This window comes from Podarcis melisellensis, assembly GCF_964234715.1.
Source record: "Podarcis melisellensis genome assembly, chromosome: 7".
NCBI lineage: Eukaryota > Metazoa > Chordata > Lepidosauria > Squamata > Lacertidae > Podarcis > Podarcis melisellensis.
Window position 1 is genome coordinate 38483624 of NC_138539.1, and position 26811 is coordinate 38510434.

The window sequence follows — 26811 nt, forward strand, 5'->3', positions numbered from 1 at the left end:
ATAATATGGTGGCAACATGTGCCAAATACACTAGGTGTATTTGAAGGAAAGCTACACTGTGGGAATAGTTGAAATGGGGGTTGGGACAGAGTTGTGGGGGAGACACGGGCAGCACAGGGTGAAGCACCATTATTAGCCTGTCTGCAATGTACACATCTCAGATTAACCATGGCTTATGTTTTCAAATGATATAGAAGCTGGCCTGAAGGTGAACACATCAAACAGTAGTAGAAGCCACATATGAATTGTTGGTAATATCATATGTAAAGTACTTTGCTTCAAACACCAGCAGTGGTAATGCACTGAATGGCAATGTGCACATAGCCTAAGGCAAAACCAGGAACCTTGGGCAAGGATTAAAGGGTTGATTCAGAGTCTGTATTCTAGGGCCACAGTTAACGACAGTGGGCTCCCTTGAGTGAACCTGTTATAGAAAGATAGAATATGCACTACTGTACAGATAATAATGTAGCAGCAAAACACCTGAACAATATGAAATGGTTCACATTCAAGGCATTCATCAATTATCTATAGAGAAAATTATCAAATTCTGCTTTCAATCTCACTTAAAATAAACTCAGAAGAGAAAAGGAAAATGCTACAAGAAGTCACTTACACTGTAAAATTAGAAACAGAAAAAATGGAAGTGTGTGGTATTTATTCCCCAAACTATAGCCTGGCATATAATAAATGCAAAACAGAAATGCCAAAATAATACTGGATTGTTCTTTCATAGACTGTGATAATAAACTCTGCTTAGTATGAATTAGGCCAAACAAAGCAACAAAGCTATTTTAACTGACCTATTTTAACCTCACCAGCATTTGCAAATAAAAGCTAGATGTAACCGACTCAAAGAGCTAAACTAAGTCTCATGATGAATATTTTAAAAAGGTCTTTAAATGTCACCTAGTAAGGCTTAAAATATTTCTTTAGCGATTTAGATTGTGGAAATGTGAATAAGCATACAGTATATGTAAATTTACCTAATGAAAGGATAAAAATCCTTCTGTTTACGTAGGGATTTAAAGCTATTGATCCAGCTACTCTATCTTTGTGGGTAAAATACTAAGATGGAGAAGAAAAAGGGAAATGGAGTCTGGGGAAGGGAGAATAAGTCCAATAGGAACCTGGCCAAGGGGTCAGTACAAGAGAGGATTAACCTAGAAACTAATAAAGTATTGTCGGATAGCAAAGAACGAGGTTAGGATTAAGTAAAATAAACTAGAAGCAAAAACAATTTCAGGCTGCTAGAATCCAAGTCCAGGAGTCTTGGTAGGATTTGAAACCTAGACTGTCAAGTAGACAATAGGCAGTTAATGTCCTGTGGAAATATTAGAAAGCAACAGGAAGAGGCTTTAGGATCTGATATAGGCTTAGAGTGTCCTAAAGCGGAAGGAAGGAAGTAGGTTATGAGGTGAAGCAAGGGCAGTGAATGTTTACATGGACAGAGAATTACTGCAGGAGCATCACTACAGCCCAGACATTCTGTACTACTTTCTTGCCCCACCTCTTCTGTACCCATAAAACAAAATAATTCAACTGGATGGACTGATTTAAATGTGGCAAATTAGCTTCTTTGAATATAGTTCTCTCCTTGATAAAATAAAGAATACCAGAGGAAAAGGTTGGAGGGATTCCGTTTAGGGCAGTTTTATAGAGAGGAGTGGGGTTGTTTTCTAGCGGCAGGGTGTGTGTGCATAGAGTAGAGAAGTCCTTACTTTTGGCCACTGGAAAACCCCATCAAAACAACCCCATCAAAATGACTCTGCACTCCAGCAGTACCACTTCTTAAATTTATTAAATTACTTTCTGTAACAATGAGGACTAGAAATATGCACTTTAAAAACAAAAGGTGAAGTCCTTAGGAATTGGTGACATATAAGGGCTCTTGATTGGAAGGGAGAGTCAGTGATTCAAGGCACGCCGGGTGTCACACAAAGGCTGTGGTTGTGGGCTTGCTGTCTGATTTTTGTGAACAGGTCTGCCACTGTGGTTTTTGCAAAAAAAAGTTTCCAGATGGATGCTGAGATTTGACAAAAGAACATCAGTGTTCCTTGAATGGTTGTGGATGATCTCCTGAATGAGCAATGCACCTGTAGTGCAGGACTCAGAGAGACGCTTAGCAGATAACTGGGTGGGGAAAAGGAGGAATTAAATATAGAAACAGGAAAGTGGTGAAGAATGCTACAGTGTTTGAAATTTACAGCACTACTCTTTCTTAAGCACTGCAGCTTTTAACTTGTTTTATCATGACTTCATAGGTGGAGAAACTGACACAGCAGCAGCTTCCTAAATTTTGTACTCATGGCAAAATAAAATTCTTGTGTTTGACTTAGGAATCAATTGAGGGCACATGCATTACTCCCTTTAACAGTAAACTCAGTGCTTCTGTAAGGACTGACATGGAGCTAAAATGAGACCACCGAGAAGTAAGAAAATCAAGTTTTAAAAGGCACTATTCGACTCATTTTCCATGCTGGCGAAAGACCTGAACAGGGCCCTAACTATACATTATGATTTTGCAGCATTTTTTTTTATTGCTATTATCACATATAGGAGAAATCGCATTGTAGACATTGCCACCGCTCTGAACCAAGCATTAGCGATGCAACAGCATTAATTTAACTCATTGCCCCTCTCTTTTCATTATCCCAAACTTTTTCTTACCTTGAAACACAGCTGAGCTGTGGTGTCTTCATTTTCATCTTCTGTATTTGTGCTCTGTGTCCTGAAGGAAAATAGATATTGCCTCCACACTGATAGGTCATAAAAGGGCATATTTCTAAATCCAATTCCACACTCCGGTTTCTTTGGAAAATGTCAGGTTTTTTTTATAGAAAATATACTTCAAATCCAGACACTGAAACAAATGAAAGCAGCGTAAGATTAACTTCTCCTTGAATCAATGGGACAAGTATCTGATACTCTTGAAGTTTATTCGATCTTTCCTGCACTGCTTACAGCTGGGAGGGCAAACAGGATTATCTGTTGTCTGTGCAGCTCCTTTGAATTCCACAAAGTATTAGTCCAAGTATTAGTGGATTGCTTTAGCTTGCTGATTGCAAGTTGATAAAGATTCTAAAACAACAACAAGAAGAAAAATGAATCTTGATACAGAATATCTGATGAAGCATCTAAACTCATTGTAGCCGTGACAATTAACACTGAGAGCAAAGCAGCATTGTTCAGTGAATTGGTTTTTACGTGTAGTCCTGTACAGAAAAGATTAGGCATAAGGATGACACAGTTCCACAGGGATTGGAACATGACACTGAACTGCTGAGTCCAACTTAGACCAGTGGCATTTGTCAATCACAGAGTAGCCAACTGATTTAACTAATCCTTCCAGTCTAAATGGAAATGTGACTTTAGCGATATAAGTGAACACTGAGAAACTTCAGGTAGCTTATTAATAGGTCTTTGATCCTAGCTTAAATATCACAAAAATAATTTCTCTTTCTCTCTCTACAAATAAGACCTGATTAACCGGTTGCATTAAACTACACCATTTAAATTAAATGTATCCATCATCCATTCTGCCTAAAGGTGGGAGCAGAAGACTACAGAATGAAAACCAGGTTAAATTGTCATAATGGATTCATTCATTAGAACCTGTTAATGATATGACCACTTTAGTCTGTCAGCAATACTTTCATAATTATATTTGTGACAAATTGGTGGCCTTTGGTTTCGCTCTGTTCTGTGCTTGCTATAATCTAATTACAGCAGCACAGTCTTTCACAGACATTATGTTTTGCAGAACAAAATCCCTGTTAGCTCAGCTTTTGAGAGTGATTTATATATTTTGTGTGTTTTTATGTATTATGTTGTACAGGAGGCTGCATGTAGAGAGACAGGCTATCCTGTGGCCTACCAAATATTGTTGGGCTCCAAGCCAGCATGCCATTGGGTCAAGGATGGTGGGAGCTGTAGTCTAGTGACTCCTGCAGAGCCACAAGTTCCAGATCCTTGCATAAGTCAAGTCTGTTGGCACCCTTAACACCATGAAGGGTGGGGACTAACAGATGGGCTGACCCCAAGTTATTTTATACATTCTGGGTGAGATCCAAGATCATGCCAGCAAAAGTGACCAGTCTTGCCCTTCCTCTCCTTTTCAGCCTTCTCCATACTTTGCTCTAGAGGGCCGCCAACTCCCTGGAGCAGATTTGGAGACTGAACAGCCGGCTGCAAGAGTGGAGATGAAGGGGAAGTCTTGTTTGCACAAGCAGATCAGCTGCACAAGTGGGGATTACCCTCAAGGCCCTGTCTACCCCCCCCCCCGATAACACACATGGGAGGAAGTGATGTGGAAGAACATGTGCACGCAGGAAAGAACCATGTGTGCAATTGGAATTTAGTGGCAGTAGGTTTAGCAAGCCAGACAACCCAAGTGATTGTCTTCCCAGGAAGTAAAACACCTGCAGCTACAGCAGCAAAACAAAGCTTGAGAACTGTTGATGTTTTGTCATATACTGTAATCAAATGAAAACATATGAAGGCATACATCAGGAAATACGGAATATTGTTTCATCTCATTAAATTGCAATTTGTGTTTGGTGAAAGTATTTGAACTTTTGCTTTCTCTGTAATAATAATAATAAATTATCATATTATTGAGTTTTGTTCCATATGTTAGCAGTTCCCACCGGAAGGTGTGCCGTTGGTTTACATTACATAAAACTGAAATATGTCATTTGAAGACTGATACTCTGTCTGATCGCAACCCTGTACCTGGCAATTAGTCTCACTGAATTAGGTGCAATCCAGAGAAACAGAGAGAGAGCTCTTTGTGTATTGTGGGCCTTTTATTTCCATTTTGAACATTTACTCTCCAAAATGCACAAGAGGGATGGTTATCATTATTATTGCTTGAAATAATGGGATGCACAGCTATAATAATAATGCAGTGGTACCTCAGTTCTTGAACTTAATCCAGAAGTCCGTTTGACTTTTAAAATGTTCGAAAATCAACGTGAGGCTTCCAATTGGTACAGGTGCCCCAGAAACAATAGGCAACAGCCGCATCAGTAATGCGGCTTCTGAAAAACGTTCGAAAACCGGAACACTCGAAAAACGTTCGAAAACCGGTTTTCAGCGTTTGTGAGTTAATTTGTTTGTCAACTAGGCCGTTCGAGAACCAAGATTCCACTGTAATAACAATTTTATTATTTATTCCCCACCCATGTGGCTGGATTGTCATCTCACCACCACCCTTACCACCCCCCCCCCCACATTAACCCTCTAGAATAATAATTTAATAATTTATTATTTATACCCCACCCATCTGGCTGAGTTTCCCCAGCCACCCAAGGTACCACTGTATCCTACTTTTAAAAGACATCTGAAGGCAGCCCTGTTTAGGGAAGTTTTTAATATTTTATTGGGAGCTGCCCAGAGTGGCTGGGGAAACCCAGCCAGATGGACAGGGTATAAATAAATTATTATTATTATTATTATTATTATTACTACTACTATTATTATTATTCCTACTCATATTGAAATACTGCCCCTCAATGAGGCCAGACTTAGATTCACAAAATGTTTAGGGGTATGTGTACCCCTGCGTCCCCCCAGAAAAAAGCACTGACTACAGGAGTTTGCAGATGTAATCTCAGAGCCACTGTCTATAACCTTTGAGAATTCTTTGAGAACAGGTGAGGTCCCTGCAGATTGGAGACAGGTAAATATTGTCCCCATCTTCCAAACAGGGGAAAAGACCCAAGTAACTACCAACCAGTTAGCTTGATGTCAATACAGTGGTACCTCGGGTTAAGAACTTAATTCATTCTGGAGGTCCATTCTGAACCTGAAACTGTTCTTAACCTGAAGCACCACTTTAGCTAATGGGGCCTCCCGCTGTCACCGCCACTCAATTTCTATTCTCATCCTGAAGCAAAGTTCTTAACCCAAGGTACTATTTCTGGGTTAGCAGAGTTTGTAACCTGAAGGGTCTGTAACCTGAAGTGTCTGTAACCCGAGGTACCACTGTACTAGGAAAGGTCCTAGAACAGATCTGTATATGAGTACTCAGAAAAGAATGCTGTGATTACTACAACCCAGCATGGGTTTCTCAAAAACAAGTCATGCCAGACGAATCTCATTTCTTTTTTGACAGAATTACAAGCTTGGTGAATCAGGGGAAGGCTGGGAATGTAGTGTATCTTTATTTCAGTAAGGCTTTTTGACAAAGTCCCCCATGATCTTCTTGCAGAGAAGCTGGTAAAATGTGGTCTGAACAATGTAACTGTTGAGTGGATTTTTAGCTGGTTAACTAACCAAAACCCAAAGACTACTCACTGATGGAGAAAAAAGTGACAAGTGAGATGCTTGTTATTGTTCAACGTCTTTATAAATGACTTGGAAGAAGGAATTGAGGGGGTGCTCATCAAATTTGCAGATACCAAAATGGGAGGAGCTCCCATTTCTGTCTGCCGTAGAAGACAGAACTGGGATACAAGATGACTTTAACAGATTGGAGAACAAGACCCAAACTAACAAAATGAATTTTACTAGGGAAAAATGTCAGGTTTTAAGCAGCTGCACAAATATAAGATGGGGGACCCCTGGCTTGTCAGTAGTACACGTGAAAAGGATCTAGGGACCTTAATAGACCACAAGATGAACGCGAGTCAACAGTGTGATGCAGCAACAGCAAAATAAGCTAATGTTCTTCTAGGCTGCATCAACAGAAGTAACAGTAACAGATCAAGGGAAGTAACAGTACCACTTTTCTGCCTTGGTCAGACCACACCTGGAATGCTGTGTCCAGTTCTGGGCGCCACAATTTAATAAGGATATGGACAAGCTGGAACTTGATGATCAAAGTTCTCTGTTTGTGTACGTGCGCGCCGCGGAGAGGGCGAGTGCATTGGAGGTCATTGCGTTACTAAACTTGCCACGGACCAGGCTATATGATTGTTTTATCACAGCTGCCTGCAAATGCTCTCTTAAAACTCTCCCATTAACCCTCCAATAACGTTAGAAAATAAAAAGAAAGGCGTTCTGTGACGCTGAAAATAAAAGTTGCGTCTACACAGCGTTCTAACGTACCGGCCCAGCACGCTCGCCCTCGCAGCGTCCCCCGCCTCCTCTTTTGGCTAGCATTTCCCGCTTCGCGAAAGGTGCCTTCCCGGGACCCGTAGCGTCGCCCTATCTCGGCCGCTGTTGTTGTCAGCTGAGCGCAGTCACATGACCGTGAGCCTCGGCTGTCCCTCTTCTGCTTAGCTGGGTCACCCGTTGCCGCTGCGGATTCCGGGGACTTCATCGCCGGCCTACGAAGCGAGGGAGGTACGTGAGGCCTGCAGCCCCGGGAGCGGGACAGGGGCTGGAGCGGAAGGCCATGGGGTGGGTCTGGTGGGCACCGGGAAGGGGCAGGCGCTTCGCCCACTTGCCTTCGGGCGAGCATCGCTGGCAAGGAAGCTGCGCGCTACCCCGGAGACTCAGCTGGAACTCACGGAAGGCCGCCCCGTTCTCGCCTCCCGGGCTACCCACGTACCCGCTGCACGCAAAATACTCTCAGCTAGGAAAGCTCTTGCGGATTCCCAGCATCTGTTTAAGCGGCGAGTGATTATCTCGATGCCTCAGGGAAGGTCACAAGCAGAGCACTGTGGTTCTTTATTATGTCCAGGCTCTGGTACTTGGGAGGCATTACTGAGGTTCTGGCTTTTTAACCCCCTTGCTGTTGTGGATAATCCCAGCCTTTGCTAGTCTTGGAATCCATGAATTTGATTGCTCTGCTGCACTCTCAGCTATTGGGCTAGATGTTCTTTAAGTGGTGTAGAAAAATAAGTGCCAAGATGGAGATGCTGCTGTGCATATTTAAAAAAAGCAAAACAGCACAGGGCCACTCTGATCCCGGGATGGGAATTGTCTAGTTATTTCAGTCTTTCTATAAGAGCTTTGTTTTTCTGAATCTTGCTGTCCTTGAGCTTACTGAACCATTAGGTTTTCTCTCACCACTTCGTTAAATGTTTGTGCTCCTTGTAATCATACCAGTATCTTGCTTGGTACTGCTAATGACTTTTGGAGTACATATAGGAGAACTTGGGTTGCATGCTAGGTTGAAAAATAGTTGTTCAACTGCCTTTATCTGAGGTAAGACTTGATCTTGTTGACACTAACACAGCGGGCAGAAGGAAATGTTTCATCCAATAACAGTCATTGCATGCTTCCAGTGGAAGGGAGGAAACAGTTTACAGTATATGGTTTTCGTGTGTAGGCAAATGGTCCTGATGAAGTTTGAACAGGTTCAGTCAGGCTGAGTTATCTGATGTTTATGGAGAGTTCTGCCCTAACAATGATTTAATACATTAAAAACTCAGGCAGCTTGTTTTGGCATCAGAGTTGGACTAGGCCAGACACCCCCTAAGAAAGTAGAAAGCAGAAGTGGTGAAGGTCATTCATTCTGGTATTCAAACTATACTTCCATTCTGGTTTTTTTTTTTTTTAGATGTCACTTTAGGATGATGTTCAGTGCAATCTTGTTCATGCAGCACAATCTTGTTCATGCTTGAACATGTGCTTACAGCTAGAAAGTGTGTATAGGGTTGAAAAATTGAAAAGTTACCCCTTAGCTGGAAAGGGGAAGTGACATTGGTTATAGGTCACAGGAAGTAGAACTCAAGTTAATTCTTAGCTTCTGGGCAAAATTACTTGCTGCCTGAACCAGAAACTGTTTGTCTCAAAAATGAAACTGAGTTTGGTTAGCAGCCTGAACCTTATTTGGCAACAAATCTACAATCTCAGATGTGCAGATCCTTTTTGGAACAATGCCCATGTCACATAACACTGAATAGTTTATGATAAATGAAAGGGCATTCTGCACATTTTTTCTTGTGTTGTTGTTGATTTATTTACTTACTACTTTTCTAAAATGAATGAGCACTATCAAAGTAAATATAAAAGTGTGATAAGCCCCACCCCATCCTAATACAGTAAAAAACAAAAACCCAGCATCAGAGGAGCTATATCCTATGGGAGGATTTTTTGAATTAATTGTATTAGCTTGGTTGGAATAATTGTTCAAGAAATAAAGAGGTGAACAAACTTCTCTAAGTAGAGTGTTCCACAAAGTAGCTGCTACCGGGGGCGGGGGCGGGGGGGGGATTGCCCTGAGCCAGAGCTGATAGAATGTGAGAAGTGAGAACACTCTTTCTCTCCAGGCTGTCTGTCAAGTTGTGTGTGTGTGTGTGTGTGTGTGTGTGAGAGAGAGAGAGAGAGAGAGAGAGAATGAATCTAGAGCATGTATGTTCCTGACTTTGGGATTAAAGATTCTTCTGGTTTACTGTCTGTCTTGTTGCCCAGCAGTCTCCCTGGCTGAACTGATAGAGCTGATCTTGGAGGTTATGCTGAGGACTCCCAGACTGCTGGTGTTGGGGGACTTCAACATCCATGTTAAAGCTGTCAGCTCCGGGGTGGATCAGGACTCCATGGCTGCCATTACGACCATGGGGCTGCCCCAACGCTTGTGGCAGGTCACACTCTGGTCCCTGCTTTCTTGGCTGAGCAGGAAGAAGGTGATCTGATATTGACATCACTTCCTTGTCGGGTCAGATCACTTCCTGTTGAGATTTAGGCTTTCCATTGCATCCTCATTGTGCTGTCCGACAGAGCTTTTCCTGGTAGGGAAGGGCCTTTTACAGTCTGGCCCAAAGGAGGTGATAGACCTGATGGCAGCTTGCTGTGACTTGTTTGCAAAACATCGCTTACATCCACTGGGATCTTGACTCCACTATTACAGCAGATAACCTTTAAGGGGTGTCCAGAGCACTGTCTAGTCCTTTTGTTTTGGATGACTTTCAGTTGGTAAGGCTTGAGGATCTTGACAAGGTGCTTGGATTGGTCAGAACGCCTGCTTGTACTCTGGACCCCTGCTCCCCCCCCCCCACCCCGGCTGATAAAAAACTAACAGAGAGGGGACAGCTGGCTGGGCCAGGGAGTGGATTAATACCTTGTTGTGGGAGGGGGTGGTCTCTGCCTGCCATCTCCTATATCATACAGGTAAGGGAAGTTATGTGGATTGCCAAAAAACACCCCAGCTTAAGTTTGGAATATAGTTCTGTTTTATTCAAAACTGCTTTATGTATTGCATGGATATCTTTTCAAAGCTAATCATGTTGTATATATTACTGTAATACTTCTGCAACTATGTGGGCCTTGGACTTAAAAAGAAAAATGTTAGAGGATGTTTGATTCCAAATCAGTGTGCAGTCAGGATAGCATAATATATAATGCCTGGAAAATTGAGGTGTATGCAGAATAGACTTCAGTGAGCAACTATAGAAAATAAGCAAATAATAAGGTACGCAAATGCCTGCACCTGGAACAATCCCGTGGAATATACAGACTTGTGAGCCTCATTAATTTCAATGTTAAAAAGTTAAGTACATGCTTAATTCTTTTTTTAAGTCAGTGGGGTTTAAACATTTGGATGAAGTATAGTCACTTCTCGTAGGTTTAGCAGCTTTATAAACACAGTTTCAAACTCTTGAAATCACTTTGTTCAATGTAAACTGATAGCAGCCTTTATTTTCTTAACAGGTTTTGAAATCAAGATAAAAATGGATATCCGGGGTGCTGTAGATGCTGCTGTCCCCACCAATATCATTGCTGCCAAAGCTGCCGAGGTTCGGGCCAACAAAGTGAATTGGCAGTCATATCTCCAGTAAGTTAGTATCTGGGCACAGGTTCCCAGAAGGAGTATATATCTCTAGGCTTCCAAACTAGTTACAGTTTTTATGCTCATGGAAGGTCTTGCATGCTGTTAGGAGAACTGGAAAAATAATGAGTTAGTGAAAATTAACTGTTCTTACCAGAAATGATATTCCCTTAAAACAAATAAGGCTAGGGTTCCATGGATGGATATGCTTGATAGAAACATTTTTTCCTAACAATTTTCATAAACTTTTTCAGAAGTCTGGCAAAATCCAGTTTTTAAAATGCCAATTTGTTGAGGAATTCCATTATCCTTAAGATTGCTTTCTGCCATTTAACTACATAATTAACTACACACATAAAAGGCTCCCAGAGCTCCATTGCTCATAAGTGCATGTTGGTTTGTAGAAGAGATACAAAGAGATCACAAAGAAGAATTTAACCAGCGCAAAAGAACATTGCCAGGTCAAAGGGTGGGCTGGAATGTCTAAATAGTTGTGGCCACATTCACTTAGTATCCCCCCCCCCATTTGATTCATTAATTCACAAATAGTACCAGTGAAATTCACAGGAAAGCAAACACCTAATATTTGCCAGGCACTGTTTGATGAAATAATTACAGAATTGGAACAGTATTTTATTGTACAATAATAGTAATGAGATTACAGCCTGATCAAATTCAATATTACAAAGAAAAAAAAATGACTGTTACTACTTCATGTGAACTACACTTCTTGCAAGGAAAATCTATAATTGAAAGGAAAACTTAATCACAAGTTACTGTGTCACTGACTGACTGCAAGAGGGCTTTTTTTAAAAAAAAATATATGAATAACATCACTTAGGACATGTTCTTTATCCCTAATCAGCAGCTGTTTTTCCTCATGGCCTTGGAATTATGTTGGTCTGTCATTGGAAAGTTGTCAGGGTGTTGGGGAACCGAAAGATGTAGGACTGCTGTCTAAGAATCTTTATTTATTTATTGTTACCAGTGTCCAGGATTAGTTACTATTCTGAAATGGTAGGAATGAATATTATATTGGAATCTAAAAACATATATTTTTAATAGGGTTTTTTTCTTTGGGCTTGATGATCTTTTCTAAGCAGTCTGCTAATTAACTCTAAATTTAAGGGAAGGTAAAATAGTACAGTAGTACCTCGGGTTACATACGCTTCATGTTACATACGCTTCATGTTACAGACTCCGCTAACCCAGAAATATTACCTCGGGTTAAGAACTTTGCTTCAGGATGAGAACAGAAATTGTGCTCCAGCGGCACGGCGGCAGCAGGAGGCCCCATTAGCTAAAGTGGTGCTTCAGGTTAAGAACAGTTTCAGGTTAAGAACGGATGTCCGGAATGAATTAAGTACTTAACCTGAGGTACCACTGTACAGTACATTGAAATTCACAATCAATAGATGATTTCCTGTGGTTTACCCAATATGTGTTAATGTTACATAGAAATACACTGAATAATTTATTTATTTATAAAAATGTTTATATACCATTGTGTCATAAAAAATATGTCACAGTGGTTTACAACAATGTATAAACATAAAATGAAACAATAACATTTAAGAACAAGTTAAGAGCAAAAGAGAAATTAAAAACACATGTCAATTGACCATTGTGGACGATGTACTCTTAACTGCCTGCATAGGCCTGCTGGAACCAAAAGGTTTTCAGCAGGTGTTTAAAAGCTGGCACAGAAGGTGCCCACTGAACTATTTGGCAGGATTTCCCATAGGACTGGTGGAAACTAAAGGCTCAGTTTCTCATTGTTGTCAGATGAGCCTGACAACTCAGGGAATGACCAAAGATGGTCCTGTAGATGATCTTGGTGATCAAGCTGGGATATAAAGTTTCAGGAGAACCCTGAGGTATCCTGGATTCAAGTTGTAAATCAATACGTGAACCTTGAACCAGGCTCAGTAGCAGATGGGCAGCCATTGCAGCTGTTTTAATAATGGTGTCAAGTATTCTTAACCAAAAAAGGTAAAAAGTAATCTGGCTGCTGCAGTCTACATTAGCTGGAGCTTCCAAATCAGACCCAAGGGTAAACTTGAAAACAGTTTACTCAAAACATGGTCAACTTTATGCTGTTCTTGTAGACTGTACAAGAGTATTTGGCCTGATCCAACAGGCCTGTTCTTAAGTTCTTATGAAACTAAGTATAATGGTACCTCTGGTTACAAATGCTTCTGGTTACGAATGCTTCAGGTTACGAGCTTCGCTAACCCGGAAGTAGCTGCTCCTGGTTGTGAACTTTGCCCCAGGATGCGAACAGAAATCCTGGAGGCCCCATTAGTGGAAGCGCGTCTCAGGATAAGAACGGTTTCAGCTTAAGAATGGACCTTTGGAACAAATTAAGTTTGTAACAAGAGGTACCACTGTAGACCTTTCAAAAGCAGTTTATGATTAGGCATGGAGTTGGGATTTACTGCTTCAAGGGGAAAAAAGTCAAAAATTCCATTAGCCTTGGCTTCATAGAAGCTTTTGAATTGTCAAAGATACACTGGGGTCTTCACTGCCCTTTTCCTTGCAAGATAATGGCTTTGGACAGCATCCATGCTCTTGGGCTAAACACAGTATATGCTCCAAATTTATTTAATATGTTTGGAAAGGGAAGTGTGCTCAGTAAACAGTCACTGTAGGAAATTATTACATTAGCACCTAGGGAATTTTTTTTTTTTGAACAGCAGGATAGATTCTGTTAAATCTACAAGCAGTAAAACAGTGATAGCACAGGAAGTCCTTAAAGCTTTGTTTTCCTTGCTAGAGGGCAGATGATTTCAGCAGAAGACTGTGAATTTATTCAAAGATTTGAGCAGAAAAGGAGCCCAGAAGAGAAACAAGACTTGATTAAAAATGAAGGCAACCAGGTAACCCAACATCTCTTTGGGGCAATCTCCTAGGGTTGTTTTGTTTTTGGCAGTCTGGTTTTAAAAGTTTGGCATCTATATTTCTGCTTCTGTGCCAGCTTTTCTCATAGAGCATTTGTGAAAATGTCCTGGTGAATTAACCATATGCCTTCTGCACTTTCTACCATTGAGTATGATGACAAAAAGCATAAATAATGCAAGCCAGAATTGTAGAGTTGAAAGGGACCCCAAGGGTCATCTAGTCCAACCCCCTGCAATGCAGGAATCTCAACTAAAGCATCCATGGCAGATGGCCATCCAACCTTTGCTGAAAAACCTCCAAGGAAGGAGAGTCCACAACTTCCTGAAAGAGACCGTTCCATGGTCAATTAGCTCATACCGTATGTTAGAAACATACGGAAAGTTTTCCCAATGTTTAGTTGGAATCTCCTGTCTTGTAACTTGAAGGCCTTGGTTCGATTCCTACCCTCCAGAGCAGGAGAAATCAAGCTTATTCCCTCTGCCATATGAAAGCCCTTGAGATATATGAAGATGGCTATCATATCTCCTCTCAGTCTCCTCTTTTCCAGGCTAAACATACCCAACTCCTTCAACTGTTCCACATAAACCTTGGTTTCCAGACCCTTGATCATCTTGATTGCCCTCCTCTGCACATGTTCCAGCTTGTCAACATCCTTCTTAAATTGTTGTGCCCAGAATTGGACACAGTATTCCAGGTGTGGTTTGCCCAAGGCAGAATCAATCATGGAAGTTTCACCAGAGTCCATAGGTCATGTTAGAATGCCTTAGACCGCTGTTTGAATTTGCAGTCCTCCTTTTGAGCATTTTATGGGTTCTGCTATTGCAGTCAGATTTTGGTGTGCAACTGATCCAAAAGTGTAGTTGAACTGCTTGCCGTTTGCATGCTAGTGTGAATCACACTTGGTGCTTAGAGAATGTGGCTTAGGGTGCCATAGAGCACTGGGTTATACTGCCTTTTACTGAGCAGCAACATTGGTCCATCTGGTTCACTGTTGTCTACACTGACTGGCAACAGCTCTTCAGGGTTTCAGGCAGAGTTTCCCAGCCTTGCCTGGCGATTTGCCGCCTCCTTTCTTGCAACTCTCTTCTTTCTCTGCCCCATCCCATACTGTTCCAGAGGGTGCCTTGGCTTTGCAGAGCAGCTTTGGGGGAAGTTGGGGCTGCAGTGAGAAGGAAACAACTCAAAAACCTCCTTGCACGAGCATACTGACACTTGTACATCTCTGGCTACAGCCATTGTAAATATTATTTAAAAGTTGCTTGTTAAAGTATAGGCACACTTTGTATAAGAACTCCTCTTAATGCAGTAGTAGTTGTTGGATAGGGTTGCCATATTTTGAAAATGACCTTCCCGGACACTGCCTGCCCTCTTCCACACTTCGGAGGCATACATGTGTCCCCCCAATAAATATCCCTCCCCCCAAAACCCGGACATTTCAAGCACAGTGCCAAATTCTGCCTGGAGAGGCCCCCCCAAAACAGGAAATTCCGGACATAGGGCAACCCTATGTTGGAGCACTTGCCCTTTGAATCTGTCTTCTCCTGTTCAGACTAGGAACAAAATCAATCTCCCCCATTCCCATATTAGTTAATTTTGAAAAGTCTAACGGGCAGTTTTTCACATTTTTGTTGAAGTTAGTGAGGCTCAGCATACATAAATGTCTTCATCATTGCCTCCCCTTTGTGCCTGTTAGAAACCATAGTAGACCTTAACTTCAGGTGTGGGGAGCTTTTTGTCCTCCTGATGCTACTGAACTAAAACTCCCATCAGCCCCAGCAAGCATGACCAATGGACAGGGATTATGGGACATACCATTTAGCAACAGCTGGAAGGACAAAGGTTATTACCACCTGCTTTATTTTATGGGATTGTGTCTTGTTCTCTTAATCTGTGGCCTTGTGTCTGCAAGGCATGCATTAAACACAGCATACCTTTATATTCTGGGACGCGGGTGGTGCTGTGGGTTAAACCACAGAGCCTAGGACTTGCCAATCAGAAGGTCAGTGGTTCGAATCCCCGTGACGGGGTGAGCTCCCGTTGCTCGGTCCCTGCTCCTGCCAACCTAGCAGTTTGAAAGCACCTCAAACTGCAAGGAGATAAATAGGTACTGCTCTGGCGGGAAGGTAAATGGCGTTTCCGTGCGCCATACTGGTTCTCCAGAAGTGGCTTAGTCATGCTGGCCACATGACCCGGAAGCTGTACGCTGGCTCCCTTGGCCAATAAAGCGAGATGAGCGCCACAACCCCAGAGTCGGCCATGACTGGACCTAATGGTCCGGGGTCCCTTTACCTTTACCTTACCTTTATATTCTAGAGAAAACAGTCAAGAAATCATTGCCAAATTCGGCTTGGACTGCTGATTAAATGAATGCAGCCAGTGCCATAGTAGTAGGCTGGGGAGGAGTTTCCTTGTGTTTATTACAGTGAAGCAACTTTGGATTGTTTCAGTGTTCCTCAAACAGGCTGTGCTTGCAAAATTGCCAAATGAAAATAAGAATGAAAACACTTGCAAATAATTCTAACTTTCTTTGGATTACTTCTTTCCTCCCTAGTGCGCTAAAACATTCATAAACCTCATGACTCACATCTCCAAGGAACAAACGGTTCAGTACATTTTAACAATGGTGGATGATATGCTGCAGGTAAGTTAATTGGTTTTCCCCCCATTTCCAGTGCTTGTTGGTATGTGGGTATCTTATTTCAGTGCAGACAGCTTTCTGCTTGCTGCCCACTTTAAATTGGTTTGCAAGGCTAGAGCCTATGCACCAAGTGGCCTTTAGTGATTTTAGCGGAGCTTGTGTGCTTTATATGCTGAAATGATCAGTGGTGGCCGAGCAGCAATGCCTTGTGGAATAAGCTTGCTGTGATCAACATCTGCTAGGTTCTGCCTACACTCCGTACATTGTGGAAAGTACCTTTGATACAGTTAGTAAGATTGCATTTACAGCTTGGAACAAGTGTGGCTGAAACCATTAATAGATGAATCAGTTAACCTTTTTCAAAAATACCTCCCCCCCCCCAGAGATATGCATTTATTTTTATTAACATTCCTGACTACATCCTACAGAACAGCACTTTATCCATTGCATATAGCGTAAATTGTATAAGATCATCATTAATCAAATATAAATAATGAGCCCACTTATCCATTTTATCTTGAACAGTCAAATATTAGGGGAGTAACTTTTTATTTTATTGCTGTTTTAAGTTGGTCTGTTGATACTCTAAGCCTTTTCTTAGGCTGTCCGTAGTTATTTGTTTATGATATTCATTATGTGGATTAATTTTTTAATTCTGTCTGTTTGCTGAATTCTGTTAGTTTCTTTGATTGCCTCTGTAAGGAGGGGAGTAGCAGGATAATAAAACATTGTGGTACATGTGGTCAGGGAAGCTGTGGTTGGTGGTGACGCTATTGTCACAGGTATGCTGTATATTTGCTGATGTGTTTCTCCCCATCAAAGGAAGTAAGAAAATTACATTTTGCATGAAATATGCAAAGCATTTCTCACTGGACATATGCATAACTTCTTTGATTTCCATGTACATGCACAAGCCAGTTCTGTCTGCTTGGCAACAAATCTTTTATCGGCTCGATGACCTCCTTGATTTTTTTTTAACAATACATTTTGTTCTGAATAGTGCAAAATTACCTTAATGTGTTCTAATATTTTAGATTTGTAGCAATTACATTTTTAAAATAAGACATGCTTAGCACGAATCATGGTGATTATACAAGCTCTGGCAGCATCTCTTAAGTGCACTTACGGGCAGATCTTGGGCTGCTGTACCAAATTACTTTTAAATTAACACATTGTGCTGAAATTCTGGGCAAGCATACCACCTGAAAAGTTTAAGCTGAGAGTGAAAGAATCATAATGAGTCAGAACAGGTGGGGCCTCAGATCTCCTGCCAGAAGCATGATTCCTCTCCAAAGCAGGGGGAATAAAGAACTAGCTTGCAAAATCAAACAACGATCCATCTAGTCCAGCATCTAGTTTTGTTTGCTTACAACATTTAAAGACCACTTTTCAACAGAAGGCTGTTCGTGAAGCAGCTTCACAACAATGTACATATGCATGAGCAGACAATGGGTGACTTACAGGGAACTGCTGGATTTACAGGGGGGGAACCCCAAAATGAAATCAGTGGAAAACTTAAGGAGCCAACTTACAGATTGGTTGCAATATCACCAGATATACAACATGTTTACATTAGATAGAAAGAATGGATTTCTGGACCAAAGCTCGCAATTTGAAAAAGAACTCCTACAAACTAAGAATAAACTTCTGTCTTGTTAAAGCTTCAGTGGCACACTGGGCAATAGATATAGGACACAATATAGATCTTAATCTCTGGAATAAACTTTGCAAAAGTGACCTGAAATTTACTGCATGTTATTCATTGAAAGAGAATTATTTGAAAATGTTTCATAGGTGGTATTTAATTCCAAGTAGGTTGGCTAAGATTTATAAAACAGAATCAGATACATCTTGGAAGTGTAACGAAACTAAGGGAACCTTTTTCACATGTGGACATGTAAAAAGGTAAAAGTATATTGGGAAATGACTTATAATGAATTGAAAAAAATGTCTCCCCCCAAAAAAAAACCCTAGTCCTGTTTGACATAAATTCCTAGGTGTCAGAAAAGGCTATTTATGTATGCAACAACTGTGGCCTGTGTTTTCTTATCCCCAAAATGGAAGGTGAGCAAAGGTCCCAACTAAAGAGCGCTGGCAACTTAAGTTGCCAGAATATGCAGAACGTGCAGATTTAACACATAGAATAAGAGAGCAAGAAGAACAAATATTTAAAAAAAGAGTGGAAAACATTTATTGAATTTTGGGAAAATAACTATACAGCTGAGAACGCTGGCAGCACTAAGATAAATTCAACAGAGTAAATAATTTTTGATGGATATAAAAGTGGAAAACTGATTTGAATGGTTATAGTAAAATATGCAGGAATGTATAATACGTAAAATGAACCATGGAAGGAGAAGGGAAGTCAATGAATATTTTAAAGTTTGTAAAATGCTTATTTTGAAATGTAAAATTGAAAACTTAATAAAAATTATTATTTAAAAAATACAATGTACATATGCAAGTGAAAACAATCCATACAGAATAGAACTATGTTTATATAGAACTATGTTTCAACTATGTTTATAAAATTAAGCATCAAGAATCTCAGCTGATCTCCAAGTGCCCCAACGATAAAACTGTCTCCATCTGTTTTCTAACTGTGTTTCCTTTCCATTTATGCTGCTTGCAGGAAAATCACCAACGTGTTAGTATTTTCTTTGACTATGCAAAACGAGGCAAGAACACTGCATGGTCCTATTTCCTTCCAATGTTGAATCGTCAAGATCTTTTCACTGTGCACATGGTAAGCTTTCCGATCAGTCAAATAGCCTGGGTTTGAGAGGGGACCTTTGGTTGCAAAACTTAGGACAGATTTATTAGACCTTCAATATCAATGTCCTGTCAGCACTTTATAATTAAGGGTTATATAAATTGTCCATTAACAACACAACAGCTTTATTTAAAGTATGGTATTTAAGTTTTCCATGGAAGGAAGGCATCCCTAGCAGTATTCATGCATTATCTGACTATAACATTTTCAGAGACCAAGCCAGAGTACAATATGGATGTGCTGTATGACCCATCAGTGTCACCTTGTTTGAAGTGTTGATTTAAACAGGACCAGGGTAAAGGACTTAGTTTTACATGAACATTATTAGATTTAGCTGTAATGCTCAGCCTCTCTCTTTCCCCAAACCTTTAGAATGGGACAGTTCATAAATATAAACTAATGACTAGGTTTTTTTTCTTTTTAAACTGCTAGCCTTTTCTTCTAATGCCCCTTTTCGCCCAACTCTTTCATGCTGTTGCTCCTCAGGTTGGCAAGAGGCTCCAAATGTTTAGCTAATCAAAAGCCAGCAATAAAATACATTTTAAGGCAGTCATATATTATTATCAGTAAAGAGCTTGAGAGATGATGTGGTAGAGGGGTTATGCTATTTGATTGTCTTGTCACAAGAGTCTTGTGGCTCTTAAAGACCAACAAATTTACTATGGCATAAGTGTTTATGAACTGCAGCCCTCTTCTTTGGATGCAACTAACCTTCTTAGATTGTAATGCTCCTGTTTAAAAGGTATTAATATTTAGGAACATAGAAAACTGCCCTATACAAAGTCAGACTGCTGGTCCATCCAGCTTAGTAAAAAGGTAAAAGGTAAAGGACCCCTGGATGGTTAAGTCCAGGCAAAAGCGACTATGAGGTTGTGGCGCTCATCTGCTTTCAGGCCAAGGGAGCCAGTGTTTGTCCACAGATAGGTTTCTGGGTCATGTGGCCAGCATGACTAAACTGCTTCTGGCGCAACAGAACACCATGACGGAAAGTAGAGCACATGGAAACGCCGTTTACTTTCCCGCTGCAGCAGTATCTATTTATCTACTTGCACTGGCGTGCTTTTGAACTGCTAGGTTGGCAGGAGCTGGGAAAGAGCAACGGGAACTCACCCCGTCGTGAGGATTTGAACATCCAACCTTCTGGTCAGCAAGTCCAAGAGGCTCAGTGGTTTAGACCACAGCGCCACCCACAGCCCTAGCTTAGTACTGTCTTGACATTGACTGCCAGTGGTTCTCTAGTGTTTCAAAAGAATCTTTCCCATCTCTGCTTTGATATGTAGGAAGTTGAACACAGGATCTTCTACATGCAAGGTGTATGTGCTACCGCTGAACAATGGCTCCCCTGCTGTATCCGTTGCTGATGTTATTGCAAAATCTATGATAATATGTGTCTGAGTTTATGTTTTCTGCACTTTCTTTCAGGCAGCCAGAATTATTGCCAAGCTAGCAGCTTGGGGAAGAGAACTGATGGAAGGCAGTGATTTAAATTATTATTTCAATTGGATAAAGACCCAGCTTAGTTCACAGGTAATTATATTATAGTCTAGTGCTGCTCCCCTTGGCCAACAGCTGGGGATGATAGTTGTACGGCAAAACACTTGGAGGTCACCAGGTTGGGATCTGGTGATATTGCAGTATTTATAAACAGGTATATTTGGCAGATCTACAAATTCGACTATTTGTATTTAATCATGATTTAAGCTCATGCTGCATGACAAACCTCTCCTGTGCAAGCCCCAATGAGCTCTTAAATTCAAATCAGTAAATGCATTTAAATCTGAATAATGTCCTTTACCTGATTTTTGTGAGTAGTAGTGTGTGGGGAATTGTACATACTAAGTTATTGGAACTTTTTCCTACAGTGTGTATTACAGTGGCCCTTGGGGCAGGATATATCTTGGGGCAGGATATATTTTGGCTGCTTTGTGTGCTACCAGATATATATTGAGGAGCTAAATTCCCTATTACACGTATTTTATTGAAACACTCGGCCAATTAAGCATTTTTCAAGTTCATTAATGTAAGAGGATTAAATACTTCAAATGTGCAGAATATCTACATGTACTGAAGCGTAGCAATGTACAGAAAATACTAATTACTTGGCTTGAAATGTTGGTACTTTGTGGCTATGCTCTGAATCAAATGTGGGAAGTGCTGAAAGAGAATAAAGTATTTCCCCTTTTGGATAGTGGGAGCAAATGTGCCATGGCCAACCATTTGAAAGCAGAATAGGAGTCACCCCAGATGTGTGACTAACTGCCACCCTTGTGAGCAATATTTAGGGGATGGTCGGAAATTTATTTCCCATTTAGTCAGGCATAGGAAAATAAATATATGTATATATCTCTCTCATTAGGCTATATATGTAGATTTGTACATAAGGGCTGTCTTGTTGCGAATCTTTAAATGTAACTTTCTCCTTTCCATGCTAGAAACTACGCAGTAGTGGTAGTGCTAACGATCCTGGAACAGATGTAAGTATCTGTGCATAATTTGTTAATCTTTCTCTTGATACAGTGGGCTAGAAACACTCAAATCAGTGGGAGATGTTGGCCTTGACTACTTTGTTCAAAGGAACTAAAGCACGACTAATTTAAACTACAGTCCTAACTCCATATATCTTGGAGTGTGCCCCGTGGACTTCATAGGACTTACTTCTGCATGGACATCATTAGGACTGAACTGTTTATCTAGATCTAGCCCAGAGTATTGTTTCTTGCGGGGCACTGATGCTAGGAAGGCTTGTCTATTAACCTAGATTGAAATGCATTTTCCAAATATATTAATTTAGAAGATTTGTAGTCTCAACGCAGTTTTCGGACAATGGGTGATACCCATAAACTCAGAGTTCACTGGGACGTGCACACCAACCCACAATTCAACAGCCCTTAGTTTTCTGGCTGATGGATGGGGCCAGAGCATGCTTCTCTTTGATTCTACAGTCCTAGGGCAGCTGGCACTTGGAGCAGAATATATTTTCTGGGAGGGAAAGATCCATGCAACTGTTTCATCGCTGACCAATAGATTAGTCTTCCCCATGCCGTGATGTTTTTCCTGGGAGGCTGGGCAATAGGGTTCAGCTTCCCAAGGACCTTTGACTCTCTGGCCAATAAACCAATAGAGACTTTGAATAATAGATCAAATCAGCTTCTGAGTCTGAGGTTTCTTCCCAGGCTCTCTCTGTCTTGTAAATCTCTGCAGCCAGCTCCTCGATCATCTACGGCTGGGATGAGGAGCTTGTGGTCCTCCCAGATGTTGCTGGATTCCAACTTCATCAACCCCAGTCAGATGTGATTTATAATCCAGCAACATCTGGAGGGCCACCAGTTCTCCATCTTGGATTTATGGCATGATTGTTTTCAGGGTGATCCTAAGCATGTGGCACTGTCAGATCCCACAGAAATATTATCCATCTTTGGACAATCACTACGATACGATGGCATTGAAATGGGTGAAACTATACGTGCAATAATATTTTATCCTTTATGAAGATCTTATTTGTTTAGCTTATATTTTAATAAGAGAGCAGTCCCACAGTTGTGGGGTGGTAAAGTAATGAAACCAGGCATAGGTTTGGCTCACTCTCTGGGTGTCTGTACTGTAAAACTGCAACCTGTGATCCCCAGCCTCGCCCAACCTGTTTAGCCTTCGCAGGTTACTATTCTGTTGTTGATGATATTGCAGGAAGTTTTTGTGAGATTTGATCTGGAGAACACAGTTCTGTAGTTAACAAATAAAAATAAAACAGGTGTTTCTTATCCATTGGCACAGTAAATTTGGAGGGGGAAAAGAGCTCTGCAGAGAACATTGTTGTGCTAAAAATTACTCTCTCCATTTCCTTCTGTGAATACTTGTTAGGTGCGTTAATATTATAATGCTCCTGGATTAGCAGTCCATTAAGCTGCAGATGCTTCAGAAAGCAATTGTGAAATGTCATTTATCTCAAAAGCTGTACTGCTCAGTATTGCCACTTGATGTCTCTAAGAAATAAAAAACATTCCCAACAATTCAGGCTATACCAAATGTTCTTGGAATTAGAAATGTAATCAGGTGTAATATTTATTATCATTAGGGACTCATGTAATAGCTGTGCAGTTGTCCTGGGGCACAGGATTGAAGGGAGGGAATAACTGAATGTTAAAAACCATAGTACTCAGCTTCCAAAATGGGTAAAAGGAAGCTGATTTTAACTCAATTTCCTGTTCAACTTATTTAAATGAATACTGAGTCGACTTAAGTCTTTCTTTGACAGTTGACAATCTGAGGGGCTTTGGAGTTGATGTGCACATCAAATGACCAGGCAACTCTACGAAACTCACAGGGTGACCTTGGGCTAGTGACTGCCTCTCAGCCTGGCCTACTTCATAAGATTGTTGTGGGGATTAAATGAGAACCCTGTACGCCACTTTGAGCTCCTTGGAGAAAAAGCTGGGATATAAATGCAATAAATAAGCAACAATTTGCATTCCTTCAGTTTAGCTTGACGTTTTATTTAATAGAAGCAGTTTATGGAGACTAACCTGAGATAAATGGGCAGCTCTGGAGATATATTAAAAACACAATTTCTGCTGCACTTAATTTGCATATGGTTGGATGTAATTAATCATTATTTTTTCGTAAATGTGGCACCTGCAATACTACACTATGTGTTGAAGGGTTTGGGAAAAAGATTGGTGAACTCTCAGTTATGGATTAGCTTGAAAATCCTTTATTTATTTGTTTAAAATGTATTTTCTGCCTTCCATAAGGATCCTAAGGGTCTGGTTTATAGGAAAATAAATAAACACAAATGCAAGGAGGATCAAAAAATCTGAAAAGGTTATTCACTTTTTTTTTTTTGGGTGATGGCAGCTTTCTTAGATGTTCCAGCTTTTTGTTAAAAAACAAAAACAAAAACCTGTTTACAAGGCTTGCTGCTAAGCCAAGGCATGTTTCTGAGAGAGTTCTATCCAGAACAGTTGAGCAAGACAAAGGGAATGCTTTGAAATTCTCACTAATTCCATAGTGGTCCAGGTCTCTTAGGATTTGTGTGCTTGGGAATCATGAATGGAAAAGCATGGAAGGTTGGACTCCTCACGCTAGTCTGATGTGCCACCAAAGAGTTTTAAGTGTTATCTGAAGGCAGCCCTGTATCGGGAAGTTTTTAATATTGACAGTCTACTAGTTATGAGGAAAAGTAAGGGGGCTATATCTGGTTGGAGCTTTTGATCCTATTTCCACATGTGTTTTGTATGGATATTAAAGAATGGTGAGAATACTACCAGTGATTTTGGTTTTTTGCTATATGCTGATGCAATACAGGAAGGATGCTGGTTTCAGTGATTTGGGGTTATTTATGACTTTGCTTAGGGGATGCGGGTGGCGCTGTGGTCTAAACCACTGAGCCTAGGCCTTGACGATTAGAAGGTCAGCAGTTTGAATCCCCACAACAGGGTGAGCTCCCGTTGCTCGGTCCCTGCTCCTGCCAACATAGCAGTTTGAAAGCACGTCAAAGTGCAAGTAGATAAATAGGTACCACTCTGGTGAGAAGGTAAACGGTATTTCCGTGCACTGCCCTGGTTTGCCGGAAGAGGCTTAGTCATGCTGGCCACATGACCCAGAAGCTGTACGCCAGCTCCCTTGGCCAGTAAAGCGAGATGAGCACCGTAACCCCAGAGTCGTCCACAACTGGACCTAATGGTCAGGGGTCCCTTTACCTTTATAACTTTGCTTTAAATAGGAGCATTTTTTGAGGTGTAAAGAAAATTAACCCTGTTGGTCTTATTCACGTGCATTTTCAAACTTTGAATCTAAGTGTAGAGAAAATAATAATAATAATAATTAGAATAATAATCATTATACCCCGCCCATCTGGCTGGGCTTCCTCAGCCACTCTGGGCGGCTTCCAACAAGATATTAAAATACAGTAATCCATCAAACATCAAAAGCTTCCCTAAACAGGGCTGCCTTCAGATGTTTTCAAAAGTCTGGTAATTGTTGCTCTCTTTGACATCTGGAGGGAGGGCGTTCCACAGGGTGGGTGCCACTACTAAGAAGGCCCTCTGCCTGGTTCCCTGTAACTTGGCTTCTCACAGTGAGGGAACCGCCAGAAGGCCCTCGGCGCTGGACCTTGATGTCCAGGTAGAACGATGGGGGTGGAGACACTACTTCAGGTATACAGAAATGCATGTATCCTTTACATTGAGATAATGTATCGTCTTCTTTTTAATAAGTTTTTAATTAAAGTTTTTCACAATGCTGTAAGATTAAGAAATAACATACCTTCTGTCGTGTGTACATGGGTTAGGAAGCAGTTCTTCAGCTTCCTAGCTACTGTATTCATAGCAAAATAAACATTGATTACTGTATATTGTGTGTATTCTTTTTCTCTGCAAATGTCATGGCTGCTCGCTGCAAGTTCAGGGACGACTTTGAAAAGAGAGTAGGAGTTTGTGAGTTGTGCTGTAAAACAATGCAGTTCTGTAACTGCTTTGATGCAGTTTGACAACGCAGTTGAAGCCTTACAAATTTGCCCCGGGTTCCATTGTTGGTTGGATACAAGTTTGGAATAGAGACGATGCTTTCAAATGAACACATAATCTATTGAATTACAGGTCCTTGGATTCCTGTTGTTGTTGTTGTTTTATATAATGTTGTTGGAGTAACCTGACAGTGAACTGCATTCAGTAGTAGCTTGGGCTAATGTTTATTTGTTTCTGTTCCATTTCATTTATATTCTTTGAAATGTTGTTACTCAGAAATTGTTCTGAAAAGCCTGACTTTGCTCTGTGTCATAGATGGGCAACCTCTTTTTTTCTATCATGGGCTGCATTGCCAGGGATCTGTCAGGGATCCCAGGCCAGTTGGGGTGGAGCAAAAGCTGATGTTGGGTGAAGCGATGGATTTAACTCATCTGGAATGAATGCTGCCCTGCTTCAGTTTCCCCTGTGGCTGCCTCTGATTAGAATTCTCAAGAAGGCAAACTCAGAAGTAAGCCCCACTGGGGTCAGTGCAATTATTCTTAATTAAGTATATAGAAGGGATTCTGTTAGCACAACTGACCAATAGAACTATGTTTCTAGAAAGCAAGTGAAGGTACTTTCTTTTGGACTCGGGGGAAGGGGTAGCCGCTGTGGTGCTCTCTAGATGCTGCTGGCCTACAACTCCCATCAGCCACAGACAGTGTGGTCAATGATATGGGGTGATAGGAGTTGTAGTTCACCAACATCTGTAGAACAACAGGTTGTGAGTGCTACATACAGTGGTGCCTTGGTTCTCAAACTTAAACCGTTCCCGAAGTCCGTTCCAAAACCAAAGTGTTCCAAAACGAAGGCTCACTTTTCCATAGAAAGTAATGCAAAGTGGATTAATCTGTTCCAGACTTTTAAAAACAACTCCTAAAACAGCAGTTTAACATGAATTTTACTATCTAACGAGACCATTGATCCATAAAATGAAAGCAATAATCAATGTACTGTAGTCACACAATCAATCAATCAGTAGCTGCACTGGGTTCCACACAGTCACAAAAACAAAAGAGCTGCAAAAACAAAATAAATAGCAAAAAGCGACAAACTTCAGCATAACACTCAAAACGGAAGTGTGGCACTCAAAACGGAGCATGTTTGGCTTCCCAAAAAAGTTCACAAACCGGACACTTACTTCTGGGTTTGCAGTGTTTGAGTTCCAAGTTGTTTGAGTACCAAGGCATTTGAGAACCATGGTACCACAGTACAAGCATGCACAAACACAACAGAAGCCTACCAAATTGTTCTCAAACAGCTGATTGGGGAAAAGCCCCACAACCAAAAATATATATAACAAATAATTATCCAAGAAAATAATTGCCACTTACAAGGT

At 40.9% G+C, this 26811-nt stretch overlaps 2 protein-coding genes across 4 annotated transcripts in view; one reads left to right on the plus strand and one right to left on the minus strand.

The window, feature by feature from the left end:
- The window catches only part of RGS20 (regulator of G protein signaling 20), a 46699-nt gene extending 39563 nt beyond the window's left edge, over positions 1 to 7136 (minus strand). For 2 of the 3 annotated variants that reach the window (XM_081917654.1, XM_081917660.1), the window contains exons 1-2: positions 7054 to 7136; positions 2671 to 3081 (exon numbers count right to left, since the gene is read on the minus strand). In XM_081917654.1, the coding sequence (XP_081773780.1) occupies positions 2671 to 2781 (111 nt within the window). In that variant the 5' untranslated portion in view covers positions 2782 to 3081; positions 7054 to 7136. Of the gene's footprint in view, positions 1 to 2670; positions 3082 to 6727; positions 6747 to 7053 lie in introns of those variants that run through there. The other variant, XM_081917655.1, reaches the window with a different exon arrangement.
- Positions 7137 to 7173: 37 nt separating this feature from the next.
- The window catches only part of ATP6V1H (ATPase H+ transporting V1 subunit H), a 39264-nt gene continuing 19626 nt past the window's right edge, over positions 7174 to 26811 (plus strand). Inside the window, exons 1-7 of the mRNA XM_081917586.1 lie at positions 7174 to 7290; positions 10543 to 10666; positions 13437 to 13539; positions 16113 to 16202; positions 18832 to 18945; positions 20395 to 20499; positions 21405 to 21446. Of these exons, the coding sequence (XP_081773712.1) occupies positions 10563 to 10666; positions 13437 to 13539; positions 16113 to 16202; positions 18832 to 18945; positions 20395 to 20499; positions 21405 to 21446 (558 nt within the window). The 5' untranslated portion in view covers positions 7174 to 7290; positions 10543 to 10562. The remainder of the gene's footprint in view (positions 7291 to 10542; positions 10667 to 13436; positions 13540 to 16112; positions 16203 to 18831; positions 18946 to 20394; positions 20500 to 21404; positions 21447 to 26811) is intronic.